The sequence below is a fragment of the Amphiprion ocellaris genome, chromosome 23, assembly GCF_022539595.1.
Source record: "Amphiprion ocellaris isolate individual 3 ecotype Okinawa chromosome 23, ASM2253959v1, whole genome shotgun sequence".
In the NCBI taxonomy this organism is placed as follows: Eukaryota; Metazoa; Chordata; class Actinopteri; family Pomacentridae; genus Amphiprion; species Amphiprion ocellaris.
The window spans coordinates 22,624,207-22,641,314 of NC_072788.1; the positions used below are offsets into that span (position 1 = coordinate 22,624,207).

The 17,108-nt window shown below is 37.6% G+C and overlaps 3 protein-coding genes across 5 annotated transcripts in view; 2 read left to right on the top strand and 1 right to left on the bottom strand.

Moving 5' to 3' along the window:
* Window positions 1–17,108, top strand: part of htr2cl1 (5-hydroxytryptamine (serotonin) receptor 2C, G protein-coupled-like 1) — a 253,162-nt gene that overhangs the window by 63,722 nt on the left and 172,332 nt on the right. The gene's annotated exons all lie outside the window — the stretch shown is intronic.
* LOC111571818 (uncharacterized) lies at window positions 1,808–7,933 on the bottom strand. The gene is made up of 8 exons (XM_035950465.2): window positions 6,491–7,933; window positions 5,389–5,510; window positions 4,745–5,104; window positions 4,414–4,624; window positions 3,798–4,021; window positions 3,520–3,667; window positions 3,299–3,408; window positions 1,808–3,055 (listed from the first exon to the last, which is right to left on the bottom strand). Exons 1-8 carry the CDS (start codon window positions 6,528–6,530, stop codon window positions 2,747–2,749), a joined length of 1,524 nt encoding a protein of 507 aa, XP_035806358.1. The 5' UTR covers window positions 6,531–7,933; the 3' UTR covers window positions 1,808–2,746.
* Window positions 7,830–11,739, top strand: LOC118470659 (uncharacterized). The gene is made up of 2 exons (XM_055007621.1): window positions 7,830–8,731; window positions 9,330–11,739. The coding sequence occupies exon 2, from the start codon at window positions 9,357–9,359 to the stop codon at window positions 11,484–11,486; it is 2,130 nt and encodes a 709-aa protein (XP_054863596.1). The 5' UTR covers window positions 7,830–8,731; window positions 9,330–9,356; the 3' UTR covers window positions 11,487–11,739.

Sequence of the window (17,108 nt, forward strand, 5' to 3'; positions counted from 1 at the left end):
AAAGTGTTTTCCAAGGGAACAAATCAAGTGCAAAGTAGGATCATTTTTCCATTGACTTCTATGTGAAGATATGTATATGGTCACAAACCAAACTCATTGGTGATGGAGGAAAAGTAGTTATGTCACTAAAGTCAGAGAGGTTCATCCTCTGAGTGCCATGGATGTTTGAACAAATTTTTATGGTGACTGGTTTTATAGTTTCTGAAATAACTTTATCTGAACTAACTGGTATTTGACTAATGCAGCTTAAAGCTCAGTCTCAGTGAAGTTTCTTAGGGATGAATGAGTCATATAATCTCACTTTATTGATAGCAGTCAGTGTGCATGTGTACATTACCAATCCTTTATCTCACAGACTTCCCTTTAAAAGAATCCCTAATATGTCTGAACGAGTTGCATGATCTCGGCTGACTCCCTCGACTTTGTCAGTTGGGTTTTCAGTTTAACTGTGTTGTTAGACATATGTGACAAACCCAAAAGTGACAGAAAGCTGGTTAAAATATATGTTTTAAATAAGGACAAGCAAGGAAAGGCAATAACAGAAGGAAGGTCGGGGTGATTATTTTAAATCAATATCTGTATTGTTTTAGCACTCAAAAAAGGAGGTCCTTTATTAAAGCTCCTATTTGTGGGCAAAGCCGTCATTTCAAGTTCCCAGCAGCATGTAATACTCAACCATAAGCTCCTGTAAGACAAATACCGAAGAGCTGGTAAGACTTTCATATGGCTGCGTGTGAAAAAGAGAAGGATCATGCGACAACTGTAGCACGAGACATGCAACACATCTGCTCTGGGTGCACAGCAGAGTGTTAAATCAGTTCTTTACATTCGCCCTCAGTGATAGTTTAAACCTGACTGTGTTTCTGAGGGTGTTGGGGGTTTGTGGGTTTGTGTGCCGCCCTCCGATCAGAACACCAACAGTAACAATCTCAGATTAACATTAATGCAGGGTTTAACTGCAAAATCTGACAAATCACACAGCCGGATTAGGGGCTAAACCAACATTTGGTGCAATGTGTTTCCAACCTAGCTCATCTCCTTGACCCAGAGTTGATTGTAGTTATTAGTATCCTGCAGATTCCCTTTGCTATCAGTGATCTTAGTATTCTTAGGCTTCAAGTCAAACACAGAGGCGTGACAAAGAGTGGAGGGCAGAAGGTTGTAGGAGTCCTGTGCTGCCTCCAGACTGAAGACCTTTAGGAGATTCCAGTGTGGCATGAAGACGTTCTGGAGGCTTGTGGTGACTCAAAACCACACTAAGATTGTCTACATGTACTTTGTATTTCACATTTCACCCACAACAATGAAAGCTGCTCAATCAAGACACTTTGTGAATCCTGCAAGGTAAAATATTCCCTACAGTATCTGAATTGTTGGAGCAGTTTTCCAAATGTGAAAGCCCTGATCAGCGCTGTATGGAGAAATTCTGCACATCTAATGTACATCTAAAGCTTAAATTACTTGTCATTTCATTGGTTAGTTGTTTCACCCTTTTGTGGATGAATGTTTCAAGCACACAGGTCATCATTTGCACATTCCTACTTCTCTGCTTTTCTTTACTGAGACTGTGAGATTTGGACTGTTGTTACGAAAAAACGTGCAACTTCTTACATTGGGTGAATTTTTGCTACTTTCCTGCAATTTGTAAACAAAATAACGAATCTGTTCATAATAATAATGCCACGAAGCTTTTTTTATGATAGAATCTGTGACTGATGTGAGAGAAGTCTGATGCCTGTTAATGTTAAATCCAACAGTACTGCATGCACTGCAAAAACAGCCCTACTAGAAATAAGCCAAATATTCTTAAATCTGGTCAAATTTTCTTGTTTTGAGCAAAAAAATCTGCCAATGGGGTAAGCAAAATTTACTTGGCTAGAATTCTTAAAACTAGACTATAAATCTAGTCACTTTAAGACCATATTGTGTCTTAAAACTAGAAAAAATTGTCCAAAATGTAAAAAAAATTTGCTTGTAACAAGCAAATAAACTCTATTATGTAGGAAATATTTACTTAAAATAAGTGTTGTGCTGTCTTGATGAAGCTGACTTTAAGAATGTTTTACTTAACTTAAGAATTTATACCTTAATTAAGATTTTCAGTTAATAAAAAAAGCTTACAATAGGACAAATTTTCTTGAAACAGAACATTTTCATTCTTGATTGAACTGATTTTGAGAAATTATACCTCAACAATAAGAATAATAATTAGCTAAAAGTAGCTTAGTATAAGACACAATTTCTTCCAAAAGGATACGACAAACAAGCTACTTTTTCTTAAATTAAGTCACCAGAAGCATTCTTCATTTATTCATTTTTTACTAAAGCAAATCAGGACAGCTGAGTTTGACATCACTCAAGTCCAACAACTGCATAATAAATCCAACTGCCACTCTCAAGAAGTGCATTTTCCAACTACTTTAACATAGTACTATACAGTACAACGTTGTCAGTCACAAGTACTTATTCCAGATATTTTAACAGGATACAACACTGCAACTGTCAAAAAGTGTGTATTCCATTATTCTAGCAACATAACAATTATGTAACATTCTAGCTGCCAGTGTCAAAAAGGATTCCAGCACCATATGTATGTTAAAAGAAAAGACATTCCCACTGCTGGTTTGCAAAGTATCTCAGAAGAACTAATTTAAAATGACACCAACAAACATGTGGCTAACATTTGACTAACTTTTTTTGAAACACCTTCATGGCATAGAGAAGGAAAAAACAAGAAAAGACAAACTCACTCAATGAATGACTTCCACTCAGCAAGAGCTTTTTTGTAGGAGGGGGTTGAATCTCGGTCATGGATGGAATCTTGAAGAATTTCAGTTTGCAGTACAGACAGTAGTGTGGAAATACACTTTGGGTACGTGAGGTGGAGGGCATAATAATATGCCATGACATAGAGCAGTCCCTCATAAAGATCCTCCCGGTCGAACGTAGTCACTGGTGTGCTTCCCACGGCGATCATGCAGTTGTCTTCAGAGACAAGCACAAATGGACAAGACAGAGGTCGCTGGCGCAGGAAACAATCAGGGTCTTCTGAAGTCTACATGACAGAAGACAAAGAAAAAAAATTAGAAAAAGACCACAAGAAATGCACCTGACTAGAACACTGAATAATAAGATGATTATCAAAAAAAAAAAACCTAGCCACATGAATCCATCTAAGGAAAATGAATGTGAATGTCGATTGCAAATACTAAACACACCACAGCAAGCTCCAATGAAGCTACACAACACATTTGTAAAAATCACCATAACAAAACAACAATGCATACAGCAGCCTCACCGTAAGGACATGGAAAAGAGCCTCACTGCTGGCACCCAACTTCTTAGGAGGCACAGTGCTGGATGGGAAGAGCTGTGGCAGGGCTCTGAATACAGCTGTGGCATGCTCCACTGGTTTGAGAAGAGTTTTGAGTTTAGAAGAAACAAGACAAGATGTCACCATAAATAACTGCTTATTATGCAATCTCAAAAACTAAAGAGATCAAAGTACTGTGACCATACCTCCATTCAATGTGTTTGGAGGCTTCACGAGTTTTTTCATCACACCATAGAACTGCACCTTTGAGTAGAAGTTTTCCCATCTTTCCTTCATCTCAGAGATGTACCGGGAATTGGATGGTTGAATAATTCTCCGCAATTCATCCAAAACCTGAAAAATACATTAAAATACAGAACGAAAAAAGAAAAAGAAATATGAAAACCATGCCAAGATGCCCCCAAATGTATAATGGGACAGCTAAAATGTGACGACTGTTGAAACAGGGAAAGCAATAACTTACATGATCCACTTCTCTGAAACATGGGTAAGCTTCGAGAATCTTTGTTGGTCTGTCTTGTTCCTTTACAGCATCGGAGTCTATGAAGAGTCTTCTAGACTGAAACTCCAGGTCCATTAGTTGGGTCACTGCAGCTTTGTTCGGCTTCTTGGTCTTGTACAATTGTTGGAGAGTCTTGTAGTGTCTTGCCTGGGTTTTCTGGCTGCTGTAGAAGTCAGTTGAAGGAGCTGAAAGCATAAAGCAGGGGTGAAGATGTCAGAAACAAAATCATGATTTATTGCCAAGTAGGTCTTTACATATTTGCTGTGGTACATCGGTGCATAAATAATACACAGAATGTAAGCAAACAACATCAAAAACATAACAGAAAATACATATAAAAGAAAATGTGTAAAATATGACTGTAGGGAAACATTAGATTTCCAAGTTAACAGTTAGGAGGAACTTGAGAAGGACCAGATTTATTACTTTATGTGTGTAACTCGTCACAATATGGAATGGAATACAAACATCCCTTGAGAAAAAGTGATGCAGTTATGTTCATTTGGTAGTGTTTCAAAATGTTTTGTCTACCCCCAAACCCACAGATGCTTACAGGATGTATTAATGCAATACATACATGCTTCATCACTGCTACCCTGTTGTTCCACTGGGGTGCTGGCTCGAGCAGGTGATAAAATAATAGTTGATCCACTGGAATCTCCATCGTAGTCAGTTGTTGCAGCATCTGCATCCCCATCCTGTCGTGGCTTCTTGGAAGGAGGGCCCTTAGCCTTTCTTGGACTTTTGACATTTGAGAGTCTCTTCATGAGCTTTTTAGCAACGTGCTCCTGTCAGGTACAGATAATGAAAAATTGATGATGATTTTTATCATCTTAAAAATATGATAAAACACCCAAGCTAACACCATGAACATAAACCAAAGTATTAGTGTGCCAATGACTACTTACCCATTCACCACACCTTCCTGTTATCATCGGGTAGTACTCCACCAATCGCTTCGCCATAGCATTCACCTCATGTTTGCTGGGGTATCTGAAGTCCTCAGTGGCTCTTGCTATTGAAATCATGTTAGTCATTGTGTTTCTGATGAGTCGGCAGAAGAGGTCCTTTGATAAAGGCTCAACGTGGTCTGTCCCCAGTCGTTTCTGCTCAAAGTAGTAGCGCCGTGCTTGTTCAAGCTCACTGTCTGTGAAGACTATATATTCTGGGTTGGATATCGTCACAAACTTCGAAGTGTTGGGCTCCTCTTGGGAGAGGTCACTGGCTCTAGTGGTTGATGGTGGTACTTTCTCAGCATGAGTCTCTTCCTAAAATACATTTACATTACACGAACAACTTTAAAGAATTTGAAGAAAACTGCATAAACCAGGAGAGAGTATGGTCCTGTGCAGTGCCAGGAAAAATGTTAAATAAGTACAAATGCTGTACATTTAATACATTATTTGTTTCAAGCCAAAGCACAAGAAGATCACATTCACTCCTCTTAGGCATCTGCTGAAATTTATTTATTTTGTTGAAATAATTACAAATTAATTACTTTTAATTGTAATAATGAAATGTTTTGTCATACTGCAATAGACAAGGAACCGACCTCTTGTTTATTTACCACAAGCCATAGAGCCCGACGCCTGAGGAAATTTTGAGGACCAGGAAACAGATCTTTGATGTCATCTCTGGAGAGTGAAGGCAGTATGTCTTCTCCAATATTTGCATCTGCAACATAGAAGTTCCAAATTATCACTAGATTAATTCAGCCAAATGTAAATAACAGGTGAGGATCTATTTTAGACTGATTTCTACATTGTGACACTTTCTGTACAACTAGCATAGAGTTCTGATATTTCACTGATTACATGCATAAATGTTGCACTCTTAAAACAGGGGAGATAGTAACTGGAGAAGATGGATGAAATGCACACGCAGCTTCATCTTCACTCCTCTATAATGGGTGTAAAACATCTCTTATCTGTTTGTTTTCTGAAACAGAGAGCTTACCTCTGACTATACTGTGCAGTCTAAACAGAGAAGAGATGTACGTTGGAATAAAACCCCAAAGTGAGAATTAAAAATAACTTCAGAAAAGGAAAATAATTCAAATTCTTACTTTGAAAACTCCATGTACTTCAAAACAATAATTCACATAATGTACCCACACATTATTGTACATCACATGATGAAAAATAGTTTTAGGTTCTTTACAGAAACTAGTTTTAACCAGTGCTTTTAAATGGTCTCATTTACTCACTTAAATGCAACTTAAAACAATGAAACAATGACAGTAGATGGAGTTAGCTTACACGGTGACCAAGCTAGACTAATATGTTTTACTCCACACTACTCCACGTTAATCATGAACTCTATGTAAAAAAGATTCACTAAAAGTGTTTAAAGATGAAACAAAGACGGTTACAATCCTGTAACCGTCCCCCACCTCCCCTCCCCCCAACTATGGCGGGCGACGAGCGGCACATGAAGGCCAATGCCATGTCTACCAAACAACTTCTATGCATTACAACGCCTCTTTTTACATCATGAAAAATAGCTAAAAGCAGTAAAAATAAATGATAGAACAACACCCTGCAACAAAATACAATATAAGTATCGAAAGTCACTATATTCGACAATCGCCCCCAACCTGCCAAGTTGGTTTAGCTACATACAAGATAGCAGAATGTAAAGACATAACGACTTACCTTTAAGTGTGGCGGTTGTAATTTCATCCAGTGTATCCATAGCTTGACTTCACTTGAATCCACAAACTGGAACTCACCAAACAATCCTGAAAACAGCAGCAGTTTGCGTTGCTTGCCCATATGCATGTTCCACTCGGCGCTCTTCTCGTTTTTTTCGGTAACGGTCTTCTCCTCCGGGCGCGCAGTACATTGGACTATACCATCTTCTCCAGAAAGGCGGGTGGGGGGGGGATGTCATCAGCCGAAAAAAATACTTTGCATTTCCCCAAGTAAATTTTAATGAGTAAGACTGTTTAATTAGATTACAGTCAATATTTATCTACGTACACATGTCATGTAGGGTATGATTATTTATCGCAGGCACACAATTATGATAAGAAGCCCGTCTTACCCCCTAATGGACTAAACCATATAATCTTGGGTTCACGGGAAAAAACGCGGTTCATCATGGGACAAAAAGCCGGGCAGCTTAGTTCAGACAAGGGTACAGAAAATGATTTGGCGCTGTGTTATTTGCTTTGTTTTTGTGGGTCTAACCCTCAAATCTTTACTGAGTCATATTAATTCTGCACATAGCCGTAGTCCAGATTTTCGTGTCATTTGCGGGATTGATGGTTGTGTCAAAGAGTATCGAGTTTACAACTCTCTTTGGTATCACATTCGAAGAAGCCACTCTGAACACCTTGACAATGGAAGCAGCAGCAGATCACGGAGCGGGAGGACACTGACATCAAAACGGTAAGGCTGTTACTGTTACTATTATTATTTTATTCATCTGTCAAATATTCTTAAAACATGTGGAAAAATATAAAATATGTATGTGAATATTACAATACTACATATGATAATATCTAAAAAACAGAGTAAATCATTTATTGCTTATTCATCCTAGCCTTGAATTGTTAGATACTTTTTCGGATTTAGTAGCAGACTAGCATGTGTCTGTATGGGATTGGATAGTAAGACAACAAATCACAAACAGCTAAGGAGGACTTTTAGCTCACGTTAGTTTAGAAATCATACGTTCAACCCCAACCAGCAGTAAAACTGTGACTTCAGTTTACATTTACTATAATTTATTTTCCCCCATGTCACACACATATTTCCTGTGAACAAAAGCCGTGCGAGCAGCTGTTTGTCCTTCTAAAAATACAATATAGAGCGTCCAGTTCGTTCATTTCCGTTCTGATGGCGGCTGCCATATTTGTTTACAAAGATGCTTCAGTGGTGCTGCCCTGTCAATCACCACATAAAGCCCGCCTCATTTCAAATAAACGACTGTCATTTGCTACTGGGCAAATACACAAAACTCAGGAAAAAAAACAGGATCACTTAAAAGATTGTTTTTTAACTGTTTCACTCAAAATCAAATCTGACAAATGTATTTCACAATAATTAAATATCTAAATGTTGTAGACATGACTTGACTGTCTATTACAAAAACACATAATATTTATTTCTTACTTGAATCTTTACAAATCCTGTCCAAAAATATTTGAATGTTAGGTTAAAGTGATGGAATTTTGCAAATGTGGATCTTACAGGGTAAATGAACTGAAACCTGATAATATTGACATTTTTTCCTTGAAAAATGAAAATACGCAAAATACTTTACAGTTAATTTTCTTTTTCTCATCTAATCAATTATTCAATTCATCCTAATTGCAGTTCTACAAGAAGGGAGCCCCCATCAGTGGCAGACAGAAACACCAGCAACATTTGGACATGCAGGCCTGCTGATTCAGTGGTGGAAAACAGACACCAACTAACAGAGTGTACAACATTGGAGAACAGAGGCCAACCAATGACGGATGCAGCGGTGGACAACAGAGTACAGTCAGTGGAAGATGCAACGATGGAGGATAACAGAGTGCAACCCTATCCGGAATGTGACGATCCTGAACATTTTGGAACTTTTGATAGTAATGTGTCATTGTACTCCGGTTTCGACAATGGTCTCCATACATCTCCAAAGCACCCTGCACTGTCCCAGACCAATGACGATATTCTGAACATCCCGGCGGCTTGTCCAAGTGAGCTTGCAGATGGCTACCCATCTGGCCAACCTAAGGCAAGTCTACTGATAGTTTTCTTCAATGCACAATAACATGCAATTAAGTAAGTACATACCTATATTTATTTCCCCCTTTTTCCCTGAAGGATGTCCAATGCTGCAATGTTCTGACAAGACAAGCTACTGCTATTGTGCTGACTGCCAGAGAAAAACACCATCTTTCACAGGTTTGTCTTCATGCAAAATTATTATTATTATTATTATTATTATTATTATTGTTATTATTATTTTTATTAAATTTTTTTCAACAAATGGTGATAGTTATGTTTTTAATCCAAATATAGAAACATATAGGTGACAATAGTTACTTCTGTTGCATACCATGCATTGCATGCATGTGCTTTCAGTTTTACTGTCTGCTTGTGTAACTTATTCTCTTTGTCCCAGCCTGCATGGACATAAAGGCCACATGTAGCCCTCCTATCTCTTTTTTTTTTTTTTTTTTTTTTTTTTTAACTACACATACCCTCTGTATTTGCTTTCTTTTTCTGTTACACCACTGATATATATATCAGAGATATAATATTTTAATGGGTATTTTCTTTTCTTGCTCAACACAATCTAGATACACATTTTATAATATTTATTTCCCCATCATTCAGATTATAAGTTGAGGTTACCTGGTTGTTTATCATAGAGTTACTCATACTATCATTAATCCTTATAAAATGGGGTACCTAGTCTATTGGGGGGCACACTACAAAATATTTTTTTATCGTCAAATACTGTGATCTAATTTATTGTCATTTCTGGTTTGTTTTTCAGAGTGGTGTAAATGATGTCTTAGTGGCAATGCAGCAGTACCAAGCTCTCTTGGTGAAAAATCTGAGAAGTCAGCTGCAAACAGTCTTCCAGCAACATCAAGGAAGTGGACTTGAAAAGGAAGCTATGGAAGTATTTGACCAGATCGAGGACCCATTTGCCTCTGTTTCAACAACGTACAGGCAGGATAGTGTGATTAAGGAGAATTTCAATTTTGTTGAGTCACAGGAGATTTCTGTTGGGTATAAAGCTTGCATGGTGAAAAAAGGGAGAAAAAGACACCTTGCTACAGTGCCCAAATGTTTTCATTATATACCCCTTATCAGAAGTTTGGAACAGTTACTATCCCATCCAAAGGTTTTGGCAATGATAGATGAGCCACAGAAATACAGTGGTGCGTATTTGTATGACATCAGTGATGGCGATCTCATGAAGTCACATTCTTTATTTTCTGTTCGACCTTCTGCTTTACAGATAATCCTTTACTCTGATGAAATTGAAATTTGCAATCCACTTGGGTCTCATGCCTCCAAAAATAAGTTGCTAATGTTTTATTATACTTTGGGGAATATTAATCCTAAATATCGATCAAAACTAGCTGCCATTCGCCTACTTGCCATTGCCAAAAAGAGTGAGCTCTCTGAATGTGGTGTAGATGGAATCTTGGGAAGGTTGCATGAGGATTTAGTAATGCTATATGATGGAGTTACAATTCAAACAGGGAATGGTGAACGTGAAATATTTGGAGCATTGGTTTCAATATGTGGTGACACTTTGGCTCAGCATGAGGTTTGTGGATTTAAAGAGGGTGTTGGTTTTGCTTATAGTAAATGCCGGCAGTGTGAATGTTCATTTGAGGACATGCAAATCCATTTCGATGAGGATAACTTTGAGGGAAGGACAATAGAGAGACATGTCCGGCAGTGTAGCAACATTGAGAAGGCCAGCACAGAATATCTCAGAAACAGCTTAAAAACAACATATGGTATCAATAGAAGAAGCAAGCTGGTAGATTTCCCAGCCTTTAACTTGATCCAGCAAACACCCCAAGACATGATGCATATCATTCTTGAAGGGATTGCCCCATTAGAAATAAAATGTGTGATGAAACAGTTAATTCTTTTGGGACAACTAGACTTGGATGTCTTCAATACTGCATTAACTGGGTTTCCCTACTCTCCACTTGATATTAGAGATAAACCAAGCCCTATCGCTTACAGCACATTGGCCTCCAGTGATAATAAGTTGAAGCAGTCCTCAGGGCAAATGATTGTACTCCTAAAGATACTGCCATTTCTGATTAATACAGTCAAAGATACTGAATACTATGCAGTTATTGTTGAACTCATAGAGATTGTTCAAATATTGTTTGCTCCTATTATTGGTCTACAGACAGTTAACAAGTTGAAAATACTTATTGAACAGCACTTAAAACATGTGAAGAACATTTTTCCACATAACAACATCACACCAAAACAACATTATTTGATTCATGCTCCATCACAAATTAAACTGCTGGGACCAATGGTTCGTCACATGTGCATGAGATTTGAATCAAAACACTGCTTTTTCAAACAATGGGCTTCAAAAGTCAATTTTAAAAATGTCTGTAAGTCATTAATAAGGCATAATCAAATGTATGAATGTTGTCAGAATGTAAGTAGTTTTGACCACCCCATTTTTTCAAATGAGTGTGCATTGGGACCAACATCAGAAATAAGCAATATGTCATACTTAAAAGAAAAAGTGAAGACCTTTCTTGGAAATGATGAAATAAAACATGCAGTATCTGTTAAATGGATAATTCTAAATGGCAACAAATACATGCAGGAGAAGTCATTAATTGTGAGTGCTGTTAATTCTAATGATTTACCAGAATTTGGACTTGTGAGAAATATCTACATAATAAATTCATCACTGTATTGTTTTGAATTTCAGCAGCACGATACTATTTGTTTTGACAGAGATTTCATGGCATATAAAATAGAGATTCCAAACATGGCACAAGCAACACAACTGATATCTGCTGATAACCTTGTAGACTTCACTCCATTTTACAGTTTTTCTCACAAAGATATGACATATGTCACTACAAAATATTACCTGGGTGATGTCATTGGACTACACAAAGCCTCTCTCTCTCAACCCTATAGTGCCTAAGTGGCACATAGGGCTCATTCCACTTCTACAGATTGCCACAGTGTTACCACTCTTGGCAGTTGGTTGTTTGGCATCTTTGTCATCCTCCAGCATTCACTTCCATGGAGTTACAATCTTTGTTTTCAGACTTGCTTTTAAAAGTTCAGATTTTGGTTGTGACTTTCAGATGAGTGTAGATCAGTGTATGGTTCTGTTAATGTGAAATGTGAAGCTTGTTGTCAGTGTTGACAGTGAATAAAAACAGATGAATTCAAACTTCTTAAATTGAGAACATGTGCGATTTGTCTTACTCTTAAAATAAGAAAAACAATCTTGTTCCTCTGCTGGGATTAAATGTATACCGTTGTTGTAGCTTATTACTAGTAATTCTAGCTCAATATTAGCTGTAATATCTTATTGAGAAAAAGCTAGATATATTTTCTTAAAATTAGACTCATTTTCTAGAACAAAACTTGCTTGTCAAGATTATTTTACTTTTTAGACAAAAAATAAGAACAATTTTCCAGAAACAAGACTTTTTTACTTTCTTAAAAATCCTTTTTTGCAGTGCACCCACACAATTTACAGTTCCATTGATTTTGTATCTTCACCCATCCTGTGGTGAAAACACTTTATTTTATTGTGTAGTGTCAATAAAGAGACGGCTGTCGGAAGCAAAATTACCGTTTCATTTATAACATGATTCAGCTGTTCCGGTGCTGTAAAGACACATTTCCTAAACTTTTTTGAAGGTATTTTGTTTAATACGTACAAGAAGAAATGCTCAAGCTAAGCAGAGGAGCTTAGGCACGTTTGTTGCAACAAAATAATTCCTTTCTTTTTCAGTATCAACATGTCACACATTGGCCTTGCTCTGCTTTTACATCGTACAAACCCATTTTAATCTTCTTTTTGATTTCATACATGACTCCATCGTTCTGATTAGGGTTAAATTCTCCAATACAGTCATGTATTATGAACCCATCCAACCGCCCCGACCTCCTCCCAGTATAGACTTTATGGCTTTATGTTTACATTATTTCACTTCCTGCTTTGCCTCCACAGCAACTCAACCTCTCAGATAACCTGTAAAGTACTTATGCCACACATAGTTTGACACTAGATTCTGAAAATGAATGGTGTTTGGCTGAATTCTGTATTAAAAGAAGTTTAAAATGATTTACTTTTTGGCAGCTGAACCATAAACTGTGTAGATTCTCAGTCAAAAAAGTCAAAGAGCTTCACAGATGAGAAGTGAAATGTCTTCAAGAACCAAAAACCGAAGACCAGTTGTTTTTTGTGTTCTTTTACTGGAGCTTCTGACACTCACTGTGTTACACAATTGCAGTTTTTACAATTAGCCAGACTTCCATTACTGTCGTTTTAAGGACTTTAACGTCAACACATTTGATGAAAACAGACTTTGAGCTGCTGAAACTGTGCTATGAAACACCCAGAATATAAAGGAAAACACCTCTTTTTTTTGACTGTGTGGGCGGGAAGCAGATATTGAAGTTAAGAGGCAGTAAGACGTGGAGAACACCCAGAAAACAAACTAAAGAGAAACCAAAAGGAACATCAGACGGCAAACAGAAGCAGACAACTTACATGCGTTAATAGTGGCACCTGGTGAGAGGATCAGAAGAAAACAAAGTGGAGAGGATGGAAGAGGGAACAGGAGAGGAAAACAGAATATTTAGTAAAAAATAAACCAAAAGGTTATGTGAAGACCCGAAAGCCGTCTTTTGGTATTTAAATCCTGTCTGACTCATTTTCCCAGTGTTTCTTGCTGTTTGTCATTCGAGCTGAGAGAGGAGGGAAGAGCGACGCTGGCTGTCTGATAGCAGATGATGATGATCTCTTCACATCGAGAATCAGCGGAGAGGAACAAGCTTGACCTCTGACCTTGGCGTGTCGCCACGGAGACGGCCTCAGCCCACCTGACCGACGGAGCGTGAAGTCATTAGTCTGCCTCCTCACCCACTCCTCTGCTGATAGCCGCACCTTCTCTCTGCCAGTGTTTCTACATGTATCACCGTATAGACGTGTCCCTGCGGGTGGTAAAGTGCTGCTGTCACGCCATGAGGTTTTCTACCTCCCGTGGTGTTGGTCGGGAAATTTCTCATGTTTTTTTTTCTCGTCTGCCTTCCGTTTTTATGATTTGACAAGCTAAATTTTGGATCTATCAACATGCGCTGAATGCTTCTTTAACTCTAATAATATCTCGCCAACAGAAACATGCAGCAACTTGCTTTAGCTACAAGCTGTTGCTTTTTCCAAAAACAGAAGACCAGTTGCTTTTTTTATGACACTCGCTGTATTACACAACATTCACCGTTTTTTTTAGATTTTCATCCATTCAGATGAGGTTATTTTTGGACACTTTGGCAAAATAACTCAAGCGATAAAGCAACCTTTTACATGCTTATTTAGCGAAACAAACAGCTCATCGCTGTTTTGGTGAATGAGATGAACCAGCTGACTTGTTGACTCTCTCCTATCCAGTCACAAGCTGCATTATTAGGTGGTGAACTGTGCACAAAGTGCTGCATCAGTGGCAGCTTAAACATGGCATATTGCTAGTTCACAAGTATAATAACAAGAAGACCAAGAACAATAATTACAATAATATTAGCAACAATAACAACAACAATAATAATATAATGTATACTTCAAAAGTTTAGTCATTTAGAAATGTCCTTATTTTTTGAAAGAAAAGCAGTATTTTTTCAATGAAGATAACATGAAATGAATCATAAATCCAGTCTAGACATTGTTAATGTGGTAAATGACTATTCTAGCTGGAAACAGCTGATTTTTAATGGAATATCTCCATAGAGGTACAGAGGAACATTTCCAGCAACTATCACTCCTGTGTTCTAATGCTACATTGTGTTAGCTAATGGTGTTGAAAGGCTCATTGATGATTAGAAAACCCTTGTGCAGTTATGTTAGCACATGAATAAAAGTGTGAGTTTTTATGGAAAACATGAAATCATCTGGGTGACCCCAAATGTTTGAACGGTAGTGTACATGAGAATGTAAGAATAAGTGGTGGGAAGCGACTGAAAAACAGGATGGGTTTTTATATTGTTTTTTATTGTCCAAAGTTGAGTATGAATCAATGTAACCTGCATGTCTGTGTGTTGACTTAGTGTTGAAACACAATGATGGAGCTGCAGGCAACATAACAGGTCAGGATCATTCCGAACTGTAAATCAATGAAATGTGAGCAACAAGTCAAAGAGCCAATTGTTGGGTCTGACTTCTTGAATGTTCCCAGTGGCTGTTGGTTTTTGTTACCATTAAATGCAAAGTACTTCCTGTTGATTGTCGCATCTAAATCCAAATAATAGAGAAATATATGCAGATAAGCCCAGAGTAGTTCATATCCAAGTTTATTTGTATGGCACGGCATCATACAAAGATAAAAGATAAAATACAATGGACAAAACTGATTAAATCAAAAACAGTACAGATGAGTTGAATGGATGTAGAGCCATTAAAATTAATTGAAAGAGCAGAAGGAAGAAACACAATCATATAAACAAAATTCTAGTGATTTTTTTAAATTAGATCTGTATATTTCTTCTGGCTCAGTATGGAATAAACAAGTGAAAATGACACAATAAAGCACCATGTTAGAGTTGATAATGGTTAATTTTAATTTAGTTTTTTTTTTATCTGTTGTTCATTTTCAGACACCCGAAACCCATTGACTTTTTTTTTTTTTTTTAAAGAAGAAGAAGTAAACTAGGAAATTAAAATTGGCCTGAGCCTAACTGTAGTTTGGTGATGTCAGGAAGTAGTGTGGGATCATGGGAGTTGTAGTTTTCTCCCAGTGCTGATGAACGTCTATCTGACTCAGGCAGAAATTCTGTTCAGGACAAGTGTTATTCATGTTGTTTAGTTGTGTATATCCACATTTTGTCATTTTATTTTTCTGAAACAGTAATATACAAGGGGGTCCTCGGTTTACGATGTCCTCAACCTACGGCCTTTTGTCGTTATGTTGAAACTGCTTACATGGAAGTAGTTGGCAAGTGGAGCGGATGAATGCGTCAAGTTGCCTTTTCAAGTTGCCTTCTCGTTAAATGACTCATACATGCATGAAAGTCATTGGTATTCATGACTTTTCCGAAGAACTGATCATTATCGTGAAGCATGTAACGGCTTTGTTTACATTTTCACTTCAGTTGCGACTTATGGGTGATGATGGTGTTGTGGAAATCTAGCGCTGCTGTCTATAGATAGTCAAACCAGTCGAAAACGATTGGAAAAAATTCACAACCAGTTCACCAACTCCTATTTGCACTCTGAAATGTACTGTCTTTAGCATGTTTTCTGGGTCGTGGCAGCTAAATCCCACCTTAACAGTGAATAAATACTCTGGTATGAATATGGCTGGAAACATCTGCGATAATGTCAGCAACAGTCAAGCCATTTTTAGACACTTTCGAGCAAAATTGTCACACATTATACCTTTAAGACCATCGTTAAAGGGAATATTTCTGAAAATATTGATCTTAATCTCAGGTCTGTGTATCTAGCATAGCATGAAGACTGACAATGTCTGTTCCAATAGCTCTTCAATTCACTGATTACCACAGTGTTTCTCTTTCAGATGTCCAGACCTACCATGTGAATATTCTACACTGACAAAAACACCTTTAGATGCCTGTTTAGAAGTTGTACCTGAAGATTACTGTAACTGCAAACAGCACAACTTTTAAGATGCATAGAAATATATCTTTAGACTTTAGCAGCAATGGCCGAAGCTTTGCTATGCTGCAGATCTTTTTGTCTTTAACTGATTTTGTAGAAGTAGGAGTAGAATGTTCCCTGATTCCATTGATGTTTGAGGCCGGTATAAAAGAGTCTTTATTGATTTCAACCCATTCTGCAGGGAGCGACTGCAACATCACACTGACAAACCGCTGATTAAGGGCGTGATGATTAACTGAAAGTGTAATAATAACCATTTATTAGAGCCACAAAAGGTGCATCAGACAGAGACACACCGAGTCAGCCAGACAGATGCAAAACAAACCGTAAAGTAGAAGTTAAAAAGTGCATTTTGAGGTTCATTAGTTGGAACATTTCCTCTGACGACAGCGACTGTAAATGGAATCCAATACTTGTTCACTAATAGCTGCACACACACCAACACAATGCAGCATAATAGCTACTGATGAATCCACATTCAGCCTGTTGACGGGTATGCTACTGATTTTTTCCGCTAAAAGATATCCCTTCTACTTTGTGGCCATTTTTCCTTTTTTTGTGTGAGCTGAATCCACTCAGCCGCAATTATCGGCTCTGCACTCAGTGTGGTTTCATCTCCTTTCACTGTAAATCAACAAACCATCATGCTGGGAGTTTGTTGTTTACCAAGAAATTAATCACGATTCCCAAACTATTTTCAAGACTTGGAATGATTCTAAGAAATGTCATTGTTCTCCTACAGCTGAAGAAACCAGTTTTTGTAGAGGAAAATAACATAAGCTGTTGTATTTATCTTGAAAATCCAAGTATGTGCAGAAATTAGAGCTTGTATTGTAGTTTGATCAGACACATAGTGCAGGAAAAATAGAAAAATCAGGACATGCTCAGCTGCCTCAACTTGGAAAATCTGTGTGTAGC

Coding starts and splice junctions, on each gene's coding strand:
- LOC111571818 (XM_035950465.2), bottom strand. CDS start 6,530: ATGGATACACTGGATGAAATTACAACCGCCACACTTAAAG. Junction 5,511..6,490: donor TACAACCGCCACACTTAAAG/GTAAGTCGTTAT, acceptor TCTATGTTGCAG/ATGCAAATATTGGAGAAGAC. Junction 3,409..3,519: donor TCCAAACACATTGAATGGAG/GTATGGTCACAG, acceptor TTCTCAAACCAG/TGGAGCATGCCACAGCTGTA.
- LOC118470659 (XM_055007621.1), top strand. CDS start 9,357: ATGCAGCAGTACCAAGCTCTCTTGGTGAAAAATCTGAGAAGTCAGCTG.